Source organism: Phocoena sinus, chromosome 4 (genome assembly GCF_008692025.1).
Source record: "Phocoena sinus isolate mPhoSin1 chromosome 4, mPhoSin1.pri, whole genome shotgun sequence".
Taxonomy (NCBI): domain Eukaryota; kingdom Metazoa; phylum Chordata; class Mammalia; order Artiodactyla; family Phocoenidae; genus Phocoena; species Phocoena sinus.
In genome coordinates this window covers 97,624,673-97,645,516 of record NC_045766.1, presented here as the reverse complement: position 1 = coordinate 97,645,516, position 20,844 = coordinate 97,624,673, and the positions used below count along the sequence as shown (strand labels likewise).

General features: G+C 38.6%; 2 protein-coding genes across 7 annotated transcripts in view; one reads left to right on the top strand and one right to left on the bottom strand.

Moving 5' to 3' along the window:
• The window catches only part of CMSS1 (cms1 ribosomal small subunit homolog), a 397,814-nt gene that overhangs the window by 25,478 nt on the left and 351,492 nt on the right, over positions 1–20,844 (top strand). The gene's annotated exons all lie outside the window — the stretch shown is intronic.
• The window catches only part of LOC116752730 (filamin A-interacting protein 1-like), a 57,414-nt gene that overhangs the window by 18,949 nt on the left and 17,621 nt on the right, over positions 1–20,844 (bottom strand). For 2 of the 6 annotated variants that reach the window (XM_032629466.1, XM_032629471.1), the window contains 2 exons: positions 7,757–7,892; positions 55–3,201 (listed from right to left, as the gene is read on the bottom strand). In XM_032629466.1, coding sequence (XP_032485357.1) covers positions 405–3,201; positions 7,757–7,892 — 2,933 coding nt within the window. In that variant the 3' untranslated portion in view covers positions 55–404. Of the gene's footprint in view, positions 1–54; positions 3,202–7,745; positions 7,893–20,844 lie in introns of those variants that run through there. The other 4 variants (XM_032629468.1, XM_032629469.1, XM_032629467.1 and 1 more) reach the window with 3 other exon arrangements.

The following is a 20,844-nucleotide window of genomic DNA, read 5'->3' as shown; positions in this document are numbered from 1 at the left end:
TATTATACATGCAAAAAAAAGAACACAAAATGACCAAAAGAAAATTCAGCAAGCAATGGTAAAAATAACAAATTATTTACTGCTTTATAATGTTAAAGTATTTCACCAAGACAAGTTGCAGTCAAATTAATGTGAGTTATGGAAAATGAAATACATAAAGATGTATTTATACAAGTGCAGACTAAATATTTTCCATACAGGTATGTAAATGAAAAAATATACAGTAAGTGCACGCTTGATATGACTATGCAGGCAACAGTTAGTTTCAGATACTCTTGGACGGTTCATGCATAAACCTTCCCGAAGTACAAGTTCAGTCAGTCTTTTGAGGGATGTGGAGGGATAATTAAAAAGGACTGAGTTCCTTGCAATAATATCGGTATAAACCAAATAAGGGAGGGTGGTCAGTTATATATATTACTTACTGTAATTTGTGATTGTCGAGGAAGAGGTGTGGCTGTTGGTGTGATAGTAATACTGCTGGTGACTTTATTGGTTGTTTTGTTTAGTGTCCCATTAGTTAAGCTTTGAGTTCGGTTATCCTGCAGTGATGCTGAAGGGCTGGCAGGTCTCACGGAGCTAGCTACGGCTTGCATGTAAGGACTTCCTAAGTGAATGTGGATTTTATTATCCTCAGTAGTTATCACACTTGAACTGTTACTGTTTGAACGCTGAAACTGCCATGATGACTGCCGATCAGGGGAGACTCTGAAAATCGCGTGCTTGGCACTGATTTCTATCGGCTCTGGAGAGCGTCCCTGCTCAGGGGAGCTAGTTGAACCAGTAACAGCCAAAACCTGAATAGGTGACATTGTCCTTTCTGGAGTTATGGAACCACAAGACTCTGGGGTCTGTGCCCTGGCAAAGGTTGCCATGGTAATTGGGGACATGCCTTGCTCTAAATTCATAAGGCCTTCAGCAGAGGTTTTTGATTTCACTGGAGTTATGGAGGCATTTTGGAGGATGGTTATCCTTTGCTTCGGGGTGCCGCAGTTTGGTATCACTGCAGTGCTTGTGTAAGAGTGAGGACTCTCTGTGGTCGGACTTGTGATTTCAAGAGTGGCTGTGTTTTGGACATGGTCTGGAGTAACCTTTATATGCAGTGGCTGCCCAGGTGTGTGGCTTAGGACTAGATCTCCAGGTTGCACAAAGTTGCCATTGGGTTTAGTCTGTATTTTTCCATTCTGAGGATGGCCCTCCTTGGACTTCATCCAAGGAATCCATAGCTTCCTGTTAACAGGACAGGGAGTAGATGAGTTGCGTTTGAAGGACAGCACGGACTCCTCATCATTAGGGTCCTCATTCTGGTCCTCACTCTCCTCATATAACTGACCGTTGATGACTGCTCGTTCCAGAGGAATGAGACTCTTGTAATCAGGTGGCTCATTGTCTACTGCTTCTGTTTGAACTTCTTTAGAAAATACTTGAGGGTCAGAGATTCTTCTTCCATTGAGACTGGGCCGGAGGCTCTTACTGAAATGACGGTACCGCTCTAACTCTTTAGTGAGGTTTTCGATCTCTCTTCCTAAATCTCTGTTCCTGTTTTCTTGTTGACTGAGTTTCTTTTGCAGAACTGAATGATCTCCCTGGAGGAGACATATCAGGTCCTCAGTTGCCATGTATTCATGAATTTTCTCTTTCAGTGCATCCACTTCTCTTGAGAGGTGACCTGATTTAGCTTCTTCTTCCTGAAGCCTTTTGAAAAGCCATTGTTCATGACTGGAGTCTGTCTTTTCTGCTAACTTGTATTTGGCAAGTTCCATTTTAACATGTTCCAGCTCTTCAGATAAAAATTGAGCTTTGTCTCGTTCATTAGCATACCTTCGTTCTAGAGTCTCATACTCATCTTCAGTTTTCATGAGGTCATCCTCAATGGATTTCATATCCTTTAACTTCAGTTTCAGTCTTTCCACTTCTTGAGAGAGCTCTTTAATCTTATTGTTCTCTTGGTGTAATGCTATTGTGGACTTACCAGAATCTTGATTTAATTTGTTTTTTAGGAAATCTTTCTCAATTGCTTCCAATGATTGAAGCCTGTTTTTCAACATGTTCACTTTGGACAGGAGATCATTTCCTTTCTCTTCTTCTGCTTTCAGTTTGTTTTTTAGATCATCTCTCTCTTTCGTTACACTGTACATTTTTTCTTCCACATCAGTTTTGGACTTCAGTGCCCTTTTAGTTTCCTCAATTAACTTCTCAGTAACCGTTGTCACTTTATTTTGCTCCACTTGAAGCTGAGAAGCAGCAGCTTGTAACTTATCTTCAGTTTGCTTTAATTTTTCACTCATTGTTTTCCGTTCATCTACCAGCATCACAGTTAATGTTTTCAGTTTAGTTAAGTCCTCTTTTAGGGTGAATTCTGTCTTCTCCAGCCGACTTTCAATGGCTTCTAGCTCTTTGATCCTTATCTTTAAACTCTCCAGTTCCTGAGATAACTGCTTTGTGGTCATCCTTTCTTTTTCTAAATTACATTTCAGAGAGTAACATTCTTGTTTGCTTTTGTTGAAAGCATCTTCTAATTTTTCCAGAGCCATAATTCTTTTATTGAGTTTTTCAACCTCGAGTTTAAAGTCTTTACTCTGTGATGTTTCCTTTTCCAGCCTCTTATTGAGATCTCTGCACTGCTCCTCCATTTTTATGAGCTCTTCATCCTTCCCTTCCATTTCTAGCACACGTTTCCTGAGCTCCTCCACCTCAGCCATGATACTGGAGTTTCCATATTCTCCCTTGCTAATTTTTTCTTTTATATCTTGCAGCTCCTCTTCTGCTTTTCGTAAAGATCTGTTTGTCTCTTCTAACTCATCAATTTGCCGGCTGAGTGCTGCCAGCTTTTGTCGAAGCTGGCGATTTTGGCTGTCCTCATTGGTGAGCTTCGCCATAATTGTTTCTTGGTTCTGGTGAAACTTTGTGGTCTGCGTGTGCAGATCGTTCTCTAGTCTGGTTGCCTTCTGCTCTTCTTCCGGAACTCTGGCTTCAGCAAGGGCTAGTTTAGCATGTGTTTCCTTTGCACTCGTGGTTAGGTCTTGGATTTTCTGTCTTTGAAGGGCAAGCTGTGCCGTCAGCCTTTGTTGTTCGTCCACCACCATCAAAGCAAAAGACTTCAGTTTGGTCAGCTCCTCTTTCAGGGCAGTGACCCTCTTCTCTTTTTCTTGCTCCTTCTTCTTCTGGGACTCCGTTTCTTGGTCAATTAACCTTTTTAATCTGAAAAATACAAGAGCACATTCTATTTTGTAACTGGTGCTTTAGTAACTTGTCAGCTGTGAGTAAACATTTATGTAATTTAGAAAGACAGTATCGACTCATACAGTATATGGAAAGGAGTTCCTGAATTTGATGGGGGAGGAGAATCTTGATTAAACAGATGTCTTGCTTTTTTTGTTTTCACTACCTGCTTTCCTCCCACCCCTCATTGATTGGTAACAGTTGCAGTTCACCAGGAGGGCAAGAATATTTGGTTTAAATTGCTTGTGTAACATATAATCAGTAGACATTGTAGCCTGAAGGCTGTAAAAACAGACACAAGCTTGAGATTCAGTTGGAGGAAGCTTCCAGACTGGCCCTACTCTTACCAACTAATTAACCTGGGCAGTTATTTAACATCCCCAGGGCTTCAGTTTCCTCTATGAAAAATGGAGGCAATAATTGTATTATTTCAGGGGCCATCTGTGAAAATTAAATGAGATAATTTGTCTAAGATTCTCACAGTGCTGGCACATAATAAGCATTTGATAAGTGTTGTTGATCCATTTTATTAATGTGGTTATTATAATATTTATCAGATGGTTGGCTTGAACCATTACGTGATACATTAATGTTTGGTGATCAGCTTCCTGATTCTTAGTTAAGATAAAATTTATTCACATTGCTTAGAAGTTAGGTACTTTACTGATGGACCTATTTGCCAGTTTAAATTTGGTTTACACTAGCCTGACATTGTGTCAGGAATCAATTCACATATATCTCTGTCCCCACAGTGGATGGTAGTTGAATGAGAGTAATTGACAGGCACCTAAAGGGGTTTAGAGTATTCATAACACTTGGGAAGAGCATGAGATTTGATACAAAAGAGCTTGATAAGTGACATGTTAGAAATGATGGAGGAAAAATTCTTATCAGGAACATAATGAGTCCCTCTTGAATGATGACTCTATGATAACATGTTATTTTTTTCTTTATGTCTTAAGTTTGTCAACAAAACAGGAGGACATTTTACCTGCAATATAAACTGTCTCTTCCACACATTTTTTCCCTCAGTATTGAGGTCATAGTTTTAAATTTGTGGCACTCCTTAATTACACTGGTAATGGGCTGATTATAGAGTATGTAATTACAGCTTTGCAGTATTGTTATACGGAAGCTAAAATAGGATGGAATCCCTGAAAAATTGAACTAAAGGACTTGTCATGGATGAGAAGTTATAAATACCTGTTTTCTGATCAAGCATAGAGAATTCATAATATTTTAATATATCTTTTCTACTAGGAATGAGTTAACTATCCAATGCATGTCTTTACTCCTTGCCACAGAACTTTCTTTTTAAAGTTGTTTAGGATTTGAGAGGACATTTTACAAGGAAGTTAACTTGGGGTATTCTTCTTGGAGATAAGAGTCCTTTTTGAGATTCTAATCCACTCTTCTGTAATTACACTACACAAGAGGAACGTGTTTAAAATAATTGTATAATGAAAGAACTTTCAAACTTTTTTATGGGGAGGATCCAGTTTTAGTTTTTCCTGTTTTGAGAACCTGACAGGCTGGCCCAAGGGCTGTGGTCTGTGAAATTCTGAAGAAGCTGGTCTGGATGCCGGGGTGGGGTGGTTGATGATCTCATCCACAGTCTTGGCAAGAGGCTTGCCCATGGCTTCTGGCTCTGTCCCACTCCCTATTTGAGACACATGGGAACCTGAGAAGAGAAACACGGCGGCTCCCTCCCGAAAGGTAGTGACTTCACAACCCAGTGGCAGAGTCCATGGGAAACTGCTTTGGTGGTGAAGTGGTTACAGAAACTTTGGCAAAGTGCTTCTTCCTCCCACCTTAGCATTAGAATGGTATTTAACAGTACTGCAGCGAAATATTTTCCCCTCTCTACATCACAGTTCTTAGAATTTTATTAGAGAACAGTTTCACAAAAACTTTTCAGGATTTTTCAACTTATTAAATAATACCATGTGCCATTTCATTTTCATGAGAAGAAGGTATGTTTTCTTAGGATACGAAGGAGGGAAGACTGTTTGAAGTATAATGAAAAGAACATTAAAATTGAATGGTCATCAGTGAATCTTAGCATTGCCATAACTGGCAAAAAAGATTTTGAAGACGCTTCAGTTTCCATTGTGTTCAGTGTTTTCAGCAGCAAGCATGATGCATCTTTTTCAGCATGGTGCAAGTTCATTTATCTTTTTCATGGTTTCTGAAAATCAGCTGGTATCCCCATCTGTTTCCAAGCCCCATCTTACACAGTTAGACACATGAAACTGACAATTCGAATACATTTGCTCTCAGCATTTCGTTACTGCTTGTTTCCTAACAATCTGCTATTCCCCTGGACCAGTCCCATGAGCACACCTTAGGACAGTCAGCAGGCTAGTCAGGTAAAGCCTTTCAGGGAGGAAAATAGGAATTTATATGCAGAAAGAGTTATACCCCCAACCATCAGCCAATGTGAATCCAGGATAGGAGAGAGGCCCTGATGGAACCTTTCCAGAGCCAGTTGGGTGCTTGTAATGCTATTACACATTGCAGGGTTGTGATGTATGTATGAGAGAGAGAGAAAAAAAGAGAGAGGCAGAGACACTGGTTATGCTACTGAATTGGAATCAGCACTTCTGGTATGGTGAATGGGTTGATCCTAAATTATTCACTATTTCTTGCCTTATATCCAGAAGCATTTTGAAGGATAAAGTTTGAGGTTAATTTATAGTCTCGAAGAAAGGTGTTTCTTTGTAAAGTTAGCTGGTCTTACAAGATTTGAAGCTGCAAGCCTGGCGTGTTGTGCACAGTGCCCTAAACAAGGAAGCTAATTGCCACAATGCTAACTACTAATGCAGGGATATATATATATATATATATATATATATATATATATATATATATACATATATATATATATTTATGTAAGTGTATAATACAAGTGTGTGTGTTTATGTGTATATACACACATATAGTTGACTAGGTTATTTTTTCTTTCAAATATATATTTGAATGCTTTCAGCAAATATTTGCTGAGAGTTGACTGCATTTTAGTTATTTGAGGTCCACAATCACTTATCTAGAATTTCCAAAGCCAAATGTTTCCAAAATTCTAGAGTTTTCAAATTTTAGAAGGGCAGTAAGGAGCATCCACCATATATTACATAACAGCTTCAGTAAGGCCTGTGGCACCACCTCCTATAAGCAAACCTCTGAATACTTCTACAGTGAACCATGTGAATAGTTACACTGAGTGGGATAATTAAGATAATAAATAACCTCACATCCATTCAGGTTTTGCTGCCAAATGAGTTCAGATAAGAAGTTTTGCTGCCACAATTTAGCAAAAACTTTATGTAGTTTTTAGATCTTTGAAATTGCAGACAAGGGATTGTGCACGTGTACAATGAGGGTATAGACTTGGTATCTTTTTGGTAAGAAGGGTGTGGAGTTTGAGTCCTAAGGCAGCTTCCTTCTTCAGTAGGATTGGGTTTTAAACCAAACAGTAACAATTTTCTGTCTCCATTATTTTTCTTTGCATATTAACAGGCTCTAGGCATTGATGCTGACTGACTTTATATGCTAATACAGATTATCATTGACTCTGGTTTTGCTAGTAACAGCAGATAAGTGATTTTGAGAGCTTTTAACCAGGGTACTCATAATCTTGAAAGCAGCATAGACCTTGGGATGTCCAGATATGAAATTCTTCCCCTCAGAACTGTGAGGTCAAATTATTGCTCCTTTTCCCATGAATAGTTCCAATTAGTATGCCTTTGTGCCTTTTCCAATTAATATGTTTGTATAATCTATGCTAGGGTTTCTTCAACGTCAGCACTATTGACGTTTTGGGCCAACTGATTCTTTATGGTGGAGGGCCTTGTAAGATGTTTAGCAGCATCTTTGGTCTCAGTAGATGCTCGTAACATCTCCCCAGTTGTGACAACCAAAAATATCTCCAGACATTGGCCAGTATCTTATGGGGATGCAGCATCACCCCCAGTTGAGAACCACTGATCTAAGCCTGTGTTCGTGTTGTGTGTGTGTTTATACACGTGTATATGCCAGTCTGTCATTATAAGTTAGACTCTTTATGGTCCTGCCTGACTCATCTTTCCCACCTCAGCTACATATACACCTGGTGATTGTATCTTCTCTGCTCAGAACGTGTTCCTTACCAGTGCTTCTCACAGTTTAAGGTTCATTTGAATCACCTGGGAATCTTGTTAAATGGCAGATTCCAATTTTGTACGCAGGGGATGGGCCTCAAAATTTGCATTACAGCATGCTCCCAGGTGATGCCAGGACTGACTAAGGCTTTACTATGTATGTGTCAGATGTTTAATGGAAATGGTATTCTGGCTCAATATTAACTCAGCCAATTGTTCATCATTGATAATACCCCCAAACTGTCGGCATAGCATATATTCCTGACCTACAGGGCCATCCATTTTTCTCACAGAGAACATCAGGTAGGACTAATGACTAATCTAAAATCTCTCATCATTACTGGAAAAAATGACTTAAAATGCATATCATAGGTATTCGATTAGTACCTAATTTTCACCTTAAAAAAGGCAGTAGGGCTTCCCTGGTGGCGCAGTGGTTGAGAGTCCGCCTGCCGATGCAGCGGACGCGGGTTCGTGCCCTGGTCCGGGAGGATCCCACATGCCACGGAGCGGCTGGGCCTGCGCGTCCAGAGCCTGTGCTCCGCAACGGGAGAGGCCACAACAGTGAGAGGCCCACATACCGCAAAAAAAAAAAAAAAAAGGCAGTAAATAACTTTAGTGCTAGCCCAAAGACTAAAATTTTTTGAAACTGTATACCATAGTAAAAGAATTCTGGTAAAAGAATGCTACCATTCTTTTAGTGCCAGTGATGTGCTGCCAAGCACTGAGCTAAGTCAGTAGTACAGCTATTGCTTCTAATTCTCAGGTGAGCCTATAGGGTTTGAGATTATTCTCTATTTTACAGCCATGAAAATTGAGGGTCAGAAAGATCAGGAAGGAGCAGACAGAGCCTGTTCTCTTTCCCCATACTACAATGCCTCTCCAACAAAGAACACAAACTAGTTCATGGACCTGGTCCACATCTGAAGTGTCTTTCTCCAGGAACACTCTGTGTGTTAGAGAAACTTATCAGCCTAAAGAAAAATTCTCACTTATCATTGTGCTTGCTTTCTTTTTAGTTCATATCTCACAGAGCAGTGGTTTTCAAGTGTTTGCTCATAACTCCTAAAATAATTTTCTATTATGTACAATTAATCTGTTCCTGTAAAGAGTAATTATAGCACTTTCTTTTAGCAAATGCTGTCTTTTTTACTAATCGAGGTATAATTGAAAAATAAAGTTATAAGATATTTAAAGTATGCAATGTGATGATTTGATATACATATATATGAATTATGAAAGGATTCTCACCAAGTTAATTGTTCCATTACCTCACATGTTCACCTTTTTTGTGTGTGTAAGAACACTTAGGTTCTGTTCTCTCAGCAAATTTCAATTATAAAATACAGTATTATCAACTGTTACCACTGTGTTATACATGATAACCTCAGACAGTATTCATCTTATAACTATAGTTTTACCAGCCCCTCCCTATTTCCCCCATATCCCCAGTCCCTGGCAACCACCATTCTACTCTCTTTCTGAGTTCAACTTTTTTTTTAGATTCCACATTTAAGTAATACCATGCACTGTTTGTCTGTCTCTGCCTAGCTTATTTCACTTTGCATAATGCCCTCTAGGTTCATCCATGTTATTGCAAATGGCAGGATTTCCTTCTTTTTAAAGGCTGAATAATATTCTAACATATATATACACGTGTGAGTGTATATTCCCACACATGTGTGTGTACACACATGTAAATGTATATATGTACTGTAGATAATGTATTAGATATTAACATTTATATGTATACATTATATCTAAATATACACTTTTATATACATTGTATAAAATATACTTTACATGTATTTACATATGTGTATTTACATATATAACACATATACATATTTATATATGTAAAATACATTTGTGTATATGCACCCATACACGCCACACTTTGTTTACCCATTCCTCTGTTGTCAGACACTCAGACTGTTTCCATACCTTGGCTCTTGTGAATAATGCTGCAGTGAACATGGGAGTACAGATATCTCTTCAAGATAGTGATTTCATTTCCTTGGGATATATACCAAAGGATCACATGGTAGTTCTATTTTTAATTTCTTGAGAAACCTCTACACTGTTTTCTGTAGTGGCTGTACCAGTTTACATTCCCATCTGCAGTGTGCAGCAGTTCCCTTTTCTCCACATCCTCCCTAGCATTTGTTATCTCGTCTTTTTGATAATAGACATCCTCACAGACGTGAGATGATATCTCATTGTGGTTTTGATCTGCATTTCCCTGATGATTAGTGATGTGGAGTGCCTTTTCATATACCTGTTGGCCATTTGTATGTCTTTGGAAAAATGTCTGTTCAGGTCCTTTGCCCATTTTTTAATTGGGTTATTTGAATTTTCTGCTTTGAGTTGTATGAGTTCTTTGTATATTTTGGATAATAACCCCTTATCAGTTATATATCGTTTGCAAATATTTTCTCCCATTCCGTAGGATACCTTTTCATTTTGTTCATGGTTTCCTCTGCTGTGCAGAAGCTCTTTTTAGTTTGATGTAGTCCTATCTGCTTATTTTTACTTCTGTTACCTTTGCTTTTGGTGTCAAATTCAAAACATCATTGCCAAGACCAGTGTCAGGGAGCTTGCCCCTATATTTTTTTTCTAGGACTTTTAGTTTCAGGTCTTAGGTTCAAATCCGTAATCCATCCTGAGTTGATTTTTGTGTATAATGTAGGACAGGAGTCCAGTTTCATTCTTTTGCATGTGAATATCCTGTTTTTCTAGCAGCAGTTTTTAAAGAGACTATCCTTTCCCCCTTGTATATTCTTGGCTCCTTTGTTGAAAATTAATTGACTATATATGGATGGGTTTATGTCTGGGATCTCTTTTGTGTTTCACTGGTCTCTGTGTCTTTTTTTATGCCAATACCAACTGTTTTGATTATTATAGGCTTCTAGTATAGTTTGAAATCAGGACATGTGATGCCTCCAGCTTTGTTCTTTACCAAGATTGCTTTGGCTATTCAGGGTCTTTTGTGGTTCCATGTACATTTTAGGATTGTTTTTTCTATTTCTGTGAAAAATTACATTGGAATTTTGATAGGAATTACATTGAATCTGTAGATCATTTGGATAGTATGGACATTTTAACAATAATAATTCTTCCAATCCATGAACATGGAACATCAGTCCATTTATCTGTGTCTTCTTCATTTTATTTCATCAATGTCTTATAGTTTTACTATACAGATCTTTTACTTCCTTGGTTAAATTTATTCCTAAGTATTTTATTCATTTTGATGCTATTGTAAATGGAATTGTTTTCTTAATTCTCTTTCGGTAATTTGTTCCAAAAGAATTTTTTTAAACTAAGTACACCTTCACACATTTTAAAGCTGGCATCTAGAATTTTTTATTCAAGGTTTAAATAATTGCAAAAGATATATATTAATATCTGCCATATAATCTAAAAGTCATCACTGGCAAACCAGTCGACCAAATCAGACATTCAGGAAAAGTCTGGCTTCATTTTTCAACTTAAGTACAAGTGTAAATACACATCCCTCTGGCAACCATTTCACTTCTAGAAGAGATGAGGAACAAGAGCTTATTACCCTGAGTTGTCCCCAGATGAAATAACAGGCACTGTTATTTGCCTGTATCCATCCAGTGGTTGGTTCTGAAGCTGCTGCTGCTCTGCTCTCATGGGACTCTATCAGGAGTATTTCTAGAATTGTCCCTTTGTCTGTGCCCCAGAGGGGTTTCCAACCCAGGAAGATACAATGTAAGAAGATCTTACATTAATTTGGTAAGATTTTGTTAAGTAAGAAGAGGACTCTTTTGAAAGGGTTGTTAAAAAAGGAAACTTGTAGAGCACAAGCACTTTTCTTCTGGCAGACAGCATGTGTGTGAATTGCGGATGTAGACAGATTCCCTTAAAGCTCTCCATGCTTATACCTCTGGAAATTCTTTGTGTACCCACAAGAGTATGTGTACTCCAGTTTGAAGAATACTGTCTTGGAGTACTCATATTCATGTTCAAGTACTGACATGAGAGGATTATAGGAACATTCATTGAATCCTGTCCAATAAAAACAGGTTGTAGGGCTTCCCTGGTGGCGCAGTGGTTGAGAGTCCGCCTGCCGATGCAGGGGACATGGGTTCGTGCCACGGTCTGGGAAGATCCCACATGCCGTGGAGCAGCTAGGCCCGTGAGCCATGGCCACTGAGCCTGTGCCTCAGGAGCCTGTGCTCCACAACAGGAGAGGCCACAACAGTGAGAGGCCCGCATACTGCAAAAAAAAAAAAAAAAAACAGGTTGTAGAAGCTGGTTTTATGTACACAAATGTGAGGTAGTTAAATCCAAACTGGCTTACAGCAGTGGCTTATAACAGCTCTTCTTTAAAGTTTCTATTATGGCTCGGAACTGTCATAACTTACTGTAGTTTATCACTATTATTCTGTGCAATGCCAGCTCCTTGTTTTTTCAAAAATAATCACGTATGTAATCTTGAGCATTCTTTGGTACTAATCATAATGCTGGTTCCTTATTACAAAGTATACATTCAGAGCATCTTTTCAGTTTTTATTTACACACACGTCAGCACACATGTGTGAATGTATTTCATCTCCTCTAAGTAAGACACTGTTAGTAATATGCATCATATAACACACATAATGAAACAGATGGTGTGTCTAAATGCTATAATGCCAGTCATACCCATAATAACTTATATATAATTCTCATCACTTTTGATTTGTGTTTTATTTATGTACATTACAATCAACACTACTAAAATATAAGCTTCTTAAGAACAGGACACATGTCTGATTCATTTGTGTCTTCTATATTGTCTACTACAAAGCCCTTATATGTAGAGGGTACCAAATGAATGGCTTTTTGAATGAATGAATGAACATTTTCCTGTGGGAAATACTGTAGTATTGTCCTAACTAATTTTATTCATTTTTAAAAGAAGGTGCTCTGGTGTTTACCATGTGCCTGGTTTTAGGTATTTAAGAAAATTAGGTGTAAATGGTTTTCCCGTTGGTGTTCTCCAAGTACACTGGCTTCTGGAAAGAACTGAGACTGTTCTTCCTTCTTCGGATCCCTGCATTAGAACTGTATGTGCTTGCTTGTTTGAGGAGAAGGGAGATGGGTGGTAAATGTCCACATCCTAGCCCCCCACTCTTCTTTGGTTATTTCATCTCTGCAAACAAAGGAGTGGTCCTTTTTATTTTTTCCTCAGAGCCAGAGCTCTACTGTACAAATATGTTTGTTTATTACACAAGCAACATTACATCAACAACAATGAAACTGAAAAGGAAATATTCACATATGGTCTGACCACCCTAACACATCAATTATGTTTCTACTTTTCCAGATCCTTTCCCAGTTTTTCATACAACCGGCCCATATAAATAAGCTTAGCATGATTATCAAGCAATAAAACCACAAGCCATTAATGGCATTGTGTTGTTTCTGGTAGCTATAGAAATCAACCTATAAGTAGTGAACAACTTCAGAGTCAGCTTAGTTTCTCACCTGTCATCTTTTAGAGGACAAATACCCACTGTATTTACTATATGGATCTTGAATTTACTGTTTCTGATGTTATGTATATGGCAACACTTTTGTTCATTTAATTTGCAAACAACAAAGAATATAATACTGGGACTATACTGAGATGAACAGGGAGGGTTCCTGTTCTCCAGAGTTTGTAGGCTTTTGGGAAAGAATGAGCAGATATGAGGACTCTAAAGAGCTTTTGATTATGTGGGTTATGTCTGTCAATATTTATAGTATTAGAAATTCAGAACAAGATATTTTAAAGTATTTATATATTTATTCATTAAAAATAATAAACCCACTATATGTTAACATAAATAAGATATTTTTATGAAAAATAACTTTTTCTAACCCAAAAACTTAGTGGGAAGGGTTGTTTTATATTTTTGCAAACTCTAATGCCTGGCTTAATTGAAGGCAGCTGGATTCTCAAATCTGTTTCACACATTCCATCAGCTGTAAGAGCAATGACATCACCACATGTCATGTTGCCTTTGGAAAACTCCTTTTATGCTTGTGAGGGAATGAATGAAAAAGATAGCATTATTATGAAAATAGCTTTGACCTCACAGACCTCTTGAAAGGGGCCATAGTCTGAGAATCACTGTTCATCTCGAGAATAGACAGTTGAAGCATAAATGGCAAATATGTCTTTCTCTGGAAAAGTCTCTGGTTTAGGCTGTCACCTTCTTCAGGCTGTTACTGAGTGAGCCCTTCGCTTCATATTGATGAAGTCCCCAGATTCACTGGCCTACTCACTGCTTTAGTGTTTACGTTGTTAATAAAACTAGTTGCTCCCCATCATAGATAGATGGAAGATTCCCTGCCTTCAAATACCTCTTTCCTAGTTTTTAGAAAAATCCTAAGTGACAAAACTGCCTCCATAAGACATCGTGTTTTGTTTGAAACCACAATTTGAAATAAGGGCATGGAAACCACTGAGTGACCTTGTTCTTAAATGGGTTCATTCACAGTGCTGTGCAGGTCGGCAGACATTTAATTCATTTCAGACTTCTATGAGGCAATTACAGTGAGCACCTACTATGTGCAAAGTACTGTGCCTGTTATTTATCAGTTTACCTTTTTCTGTTAAAACCTGCCTGTATACTTGCAGACCTTACTCTAGTCATAACTTATAATAGTTTCCCATCAACAACGAAACAGTGTGATGATACCAAGTCCTGTTTAGTCCTTTCTTAAGATATATGAAATAGTGTATCTCTCATTCTAGTCCTAACTGTGTAACTTCACCTCGATGGGCCTCAATTCCTATATTTGCTTTCATTCTTCCAGCACTAGTTTAATACATTACTTTTTCTTCTTGATTTAACATGTTCATTAATAAGCAGAAAACTACATATAATGCTTTATTCATTTTTATATCTGCTCTCATGGATGGACTTTGATAGTCTGATTATAATGATGTCCCACTATATCTTTAAGCAATTTTTATCTAATATGTAGTTTTAATTGTTGCATTGCATTGATAGCAGCCATGTTTATGGTTAAATAACCACAGAATTCTAAGCAGTTTGCAGAGTAATTACATGGAATTTGTTAGAAAGCTTCCTTAGGTTGAGATAGGTTCTTGGTAATCAGGCCTGTAATTTATGTTTCCTTGCTCTATTCTCTGCTTTTTCAATGGGACTCTTCACTGTTTAGTCTAATTTTTAGGAGCACTCATAAAAATAGCTATGACTAGTCTTTTTTATTCTATGTATGCTGCTTCCTTTTATTTCTCTCACAAGTTAAAGGTTTTTTAAAAAAAATTACAGCTACAGCATACCATAGTCATAATGTAATGCTTGATTCATTTGACTTGGTCAGCAAGATCTAGAAGAACAGTAACACTCTTTTTGGCATCTGCTAGCCAAGTATGAGTATAAATCTGTGTCTGCTTTATGTCCTTGTTACTGAAGATACTGTCATCATCATTGAGATCATTTAGAGACACCGTAAATGGGTCCAGATCCAGAAAACTGGGTTGCTGTTTTCCTTCACTGTTTGAAATAAGAATTAGGGTATGAAGTGATGGAGAAGGCTTTAGCTGGTGTCAGAGGAATATACAGTAAAAATGGGGGTGAGTCAGAACTCTTCAACATCTAAACAATCTTGTTTGGCTCCCCAGGGGTAAGAGGAAGTGAATTAATAAGATGCAGATCATCGATGACCTACTAATTATAAGGAGGGAGCTTTTAGCAGAGAAACCGGATCCTAAGAGGAGCTTATGAAATCCTCAGATTGAGCAGAGGGACCAGGATTGGTACAAATCTTTTTTTAAAAAGAAGGAAAAAGAGCAAAGAAACTGAGACAAAGGGTCTCCTAGAAGGAAAAACTGCTGAAAGGCAAGGTTTCAGAACTAGAAAAAGGTCAGTCTAAGAGCTCACAGGCGTAGAGCTTGGGGAGTAAGGCTACAACGAGAATATTTTCATTTTGAGACCATGGAATCTAGGCTAGGAGACTCTGCACACTCCAATCAAAGGGCCGGGTGGAGACTTAAAAAGGTGCTCAGTCTAGGCCCAGGAGAGGAAATCAGAACTAACAAGGGAGTGACAATAAGGACAGCATGTGTAAATTTGTACCACGATAATTACTTAGAGCCTGAATTATATGTTGTTAGTTCTTCAGTGCTGTATTGTCAGTTAAGGAACTTTCTAGAAAGAACTGTTGGTTGATGGATGTTCACTGAATACCACTAAGCTTATGCTTCCTCATCCCCCATTTTAATTTTTCATATTAAAAAGTATCTACTCAGATGAATTTGTCTTTTTGCCATTTACTGAAATAGATTCTTTGCTTTGAATATATTATAGCTATCACGAAGAAACTTAAAAAAAAGAATTACTGTGAGTATACTACTACACTAAAGAGCCAACTCACTTTTCTTTTCATGTTCTTCTCCCCGCCTCCCCACTCGGAATGAGGTTTGAAAAAGATCCCTCAGATCAGTGTTTTAACATTTTTTTCTTTTCCAGACTTTTCATTTTGATTGCTACTACACCAAAAAAACAAACAAAGGAAAAAAAACTAGCCTGTCTTTCAACAGATTGAGACTTAAGGTCCTCGGCAGACTGGAAGTTTCATCTCCCTGATCCGTCAAGGCCTACCTAGGTCTCCCACAGCCATGGTGCCTTCCCCAGCTGCCTGGGAGAAGTATTCAAAAAGCCCCCCAGCATGTGGTGCCTTGGACTGTCACAGATTGAGTGTGCTCCTATATTCCTGAGAGCACCTTGCCTTGTACATGGCATGCAGAGCTGCCTTTAAGTTTAAGTTGATGGTAATGATGATACTGGGCTTGTTCCCAGGTTGCTAACATTTTGACTGTTTATCAGTCTTTCCATTCCTTCCTCCCCCTCTCTGTGGTTGATTTGGTACTCTTTGTGATCCGTGTTCTTCTGGATCATATTTGTTTGCTCCACCATGGTAGCCTTCTTTAGGATAGGAATGATGTTCTGTCTACTGCCTATTCCCTACTGCCCCAGCAGTAGATGGCAGTAAACAGTGCAGGTGGGTGACAAGGGCCAGGCAAGATGACTGACAGGGAGCAAGTATGCTCTCCAGCACCGAGGCACAAATGGGAAAGAGGCAATAGAATACTGTGGGGGACAGGGTAGTGCTGGGGGAGAAATTCAGATTTTGGAGTTCAGTTTTCAGACCTGAGTCTTGGCTTCCCCACTCTACCTAGTGTGACTGAGCAAGCAATTTAACCTCTACAAATCTCATTTTCTTCATCTGTAGAATGGGGATAATACTGGAACCTCCCTCATAATAGTGCTGTTCCAAGGATCAAGTAAAACAATCTATACAAAAGCTCCTAGCATACTGCCTGGCACAATGCATATCAGTTACCACTAGAAGTAGGAAACTGTACTGATGATGACAGTATAGAAGAACATCTCAGCCACAATGGGCTGCCTCATGTAACGGTCACCTGGGAGAGACAGAGTCTGAATTCACACTAGAATGAAAGATATGACTCCATAATCTATTTACTGTGATCTATCTTCAGGCCATTCATGGATCTTTTCAGCCATGCACATGGTTTGCTATACTGATTATCATTGGTAGGCTAGGGTTTCTCGGCTTTGGCAGTACTGACATCTTGGGCTGGATGACTCTTTGGTGTGGGGACTGCCTGTGCATTGCAGGGTGTTTAGCAGCACCCCTGGCCTCTACCCACTAGATGCCAGAAGTAACTCAGCACCCCAGCTCTGTTGTGACAATCAAACAACGTCTCCCAACATTGCAGAAAACCTGGGGGGGAAATGTCACCTCTGGCTGTAACCACCATTTTAGGGCATAGTTGATTTTTTGGAAAACTTCTGTTAGATCTCTTTGTGTTAGTTTCTCTGACATTCATAACTCTTCTTCACTGTTTGCTGCTCATATATATTTGGGATCAGTATTCCCCATTTCTCTTTTGTTCACAGATCTGCACCACAGCTCTTCTCCCTTCCTGGAAGAGAACGTGCTTTGAATGTGTATTATCCAGTGAAATGCCAGCATATCACAACGGATACTAATAGCTGATTCTCCCAAAGCCTCTTTGATGTTCTCCTTCTCTTTCTCCTGTTCTTCGTTCCTTGCGTGTAAACGTGCAGTGACGTTCTCTGCTGAGATAATATGCTCCTAGACTTGTCTGCCTGGGGACTCAGAGGTGGGGTGGGCTGACGGATGCAGTCTCTTTCTGTATGTGCTACTGCTGGGCTTAGTTTCCATAGTGGAAAATGTGGAGAGGACTATTGAGGATATTTTATAATGTTTTTTGAACATTTCAGAAAAAAATACAAATAACAGGTTGAGGAATACTCAGATTATCTGAGAAAGAAGTTATTTGAGGTTTTCATACTGTTGTATACTTAACTTTTTAATTATACAAAGTTTACTTTGCTCAGTTTTAACTCTTCAAGAAAGTCTGAATTTCAGTCTTGGATTTCAGATTAGCATTCCTAAATATATACGTCTCCAAATATGTATATTAAAAGGTATAGGGTCCTACCTCATCCTTCATCTGCCAGTTCCTCTTCCCCAACTTATAACCACTTATATTAGTTTCTTACATGTACTTCTATAGTGTCTTTATGAGTAAATAAGCAAATACAAATAAAGATTCTTAGTCTCCCCTTTTTTATACAAAAAATAACTTACTATAAACTCTCTTTATCCTTCACCTTGGTTTTTGCAGTTAAATATTTTCTTGGAGATTCTTTTTTTTTTTAAGATTTTTTTGATGTGGACCATTTTTAAAGTCTTTATTGAATTGTTACAATATTGGTTCTGTTTTATGTTTTCTGGTTTTTTGGCCCCAAGGCATGTGGGATCTTAGCTCCCTGACCAGGGATCGAACCCACACCCCCTGCATTGGAAGGCGAAGTCTTAACCGCTGGACCGCCAAGGAAGTCCCAGAGATCTTTCTATTAGATCAGTGTTCTTAAGCAGGGACAGAAAAAGGGAATAAAAGTCAACATGGCTGCTAAATAAATCTTTACAACTTCATGCTTAAAAAATTAAAATTTACACGATTTTTGAGATGAAGTAACATATAGAAACAGGGAGTCATACTTTTGCTGTTTTGAATTTTTAATATTAAGATAAACTATAATAGTAATGTTATTTGGTTATAATATTATAACAACACCTTAACTGATGTATATCTGTTTTTATGATGTCTGTGTGCAGCATGTGCATTTTCTTAGTTAAGAAACTGAAGCCCAGGAAGACTAAATAATACCATTGTTATGGTAGCCCTGGTACTAGAACACAGACTCCAATCCCAGTGTGGGATTTAGTTTATAGCGAAAAGGAAACAAGCATACTGAGGGTCTACTCTGTGCCACTTAATCTTACTTAATCCTTAAAACAACCTTATGAGGTAAGTATTATTCCTATTTTACAGATGAGGGTAAGGACCAAAACACTAAAATTTAGAGAGGTTAAATAACTACCAAATAGCACAAATAACCAAACCAGAATAAAAACTCACTGTCTACAAAGCATGTGTTCTTTTAGCTTAACCAGTCTACATGCTAGAAAGCCCAGGCAGAGTACTGACCTCAGAAGAGTTTCCTCTTTCTTCCATCTCATGCTTTTAGTGTTAATTTGTTCATTCATTCCTGCACTCTAGGTCCCTATCCCATTGACTCCCTGACCGCCCCCCCCCACCTTTGCTCAGTCTGCTCCAGTCATACCAGTTTCCCTGTTGCTCCTTGAGCACAGCAGAGCCTATGGCTTTTGTACTGGCTGCCTTCCCAGGGAGCCGCTGGACTCTCTCCCCTAGTTCATGTAGTAACACCTGGCATACTATATTTTACTTACTTGATCATTGGCTGTCTCTTCTACTAGAATGTAAACTTCATGTGAGTAGGGAGGTAGGGGTGGGTGTGTTGTGTGTGTGTGTGTGTGTGTGTGTGTTTTATTCAGTGATGGCTCAAGCAGTGGTCTGTTTTATTCAGTGCTAGATTTATAGCTCAAGAACAGTGCCCAGTATTTGCTTGGTAGTCGACAAGTATTTGTTAAATATTTGAACAAATACCTATTCTACTTTTGAACTAGGTACCATGTTAGGGTATAAGTGTGTGACTGTAAGCAAAAGACACATAGTACAGTCACCCTCTGTATCTTCAGATGCACAACCCATAGATAGGGAGGGCTGACTGTACTATATCATTTTATATGAGAGACTTGAGCATCTGTGGATTTTGGTATCTGTGGGAGTCCTGGAACCAATCCCCCTCGGATACTGAAGGATGACTGTAAGTATTCAATAGTTCCTTTCCTCTATAGTCATTGAATAACAGTTATCATTTATTGAGGAATTATTATATGCCATGTACCACGCTAGTCCCAGAAACAGTCATAAGAAGCAAGTACAGCAAGTCCCCGACATACGAACCTTCAAGTTGCAAACTTTCAAAGACATGAATGTGCGTTCCATCAGTGTCTGGCGTGAGTGAAATTGCAGCTTGCCCTCGGTCTCCTCTTGCTGACGATCCTTCAGCTCTACCATCTCCCACCTCCTCTCCCTCCTCCAGTCAGTAACTCTTCTTGCCTGTTCACTCGCTGCCAGCCCCTATATGCCAGCTGTTGTGCTGTACTGCTGTACTTTTCAAGGTACTGTACTGTAAGATTTAAAATGTTTTCTTTATTTTTTGTGTTTTTATGTACATATTATTTGTGTGAAAAGTATTAACAGTCTATTACAGTACAGTACTATATAGCCAATTGTGTTAGTTGGCTACCTAGGCTAACTTTGTTGGACTTACGAACCAACTGGATTTATGAACAAGCTCTCAGAAAAGAACTTGTTCGTATGTAGGGGACTTACTGTATTATTATTCTCATTTTACAGAAAAGCAGTTCCTCACCACCGTGACATACATCCACACCTCCTATCTCATATATCTCATATATCATCCTCTCCAGTGAATTTGTGTGTTGTAATATTCTGCTTGTGAAAGGCACAGAAAATCACTACCACTTGCAATCTGCTGTTTTGACACTGTATTTTCTGTAGGTTCATGGCTACTTTGAGCTTGATCATGAGATCTTAGCAAATATTCTCTTAATCATTGTAATAATAAAACAAGTTTAGTCATTTGGCATAAATTCATGATTATTTCTGGATGGTTTAGAAAATTGTGACTTTGCCAGTAATAACATCTCATGTTCCCTAGAGGAGGTGGGTTTGTCATAAATACCATTTCCATAGAACATTTCAAGGAACTTAAAGTTCTCGGAAAGTATTTTTAGCAGGCAGCCTTTTCTCAGACAGACTTCAAGGGCAAAATGCTGTATACCCTTAAAAGTGTGTATTGTATGTGTTTTATCTTGTTAAGAATATTTGTATGTATTTCTCTTTTTTTTTTTTTTTCTTTTTTTGGCGGGCTTAGTTGCTCGTAGCATATGGGATCTTCCCGGACCAGGGCTCGAACCCGTGTCCCCTGCATTGGCAGGCTGACTTCCA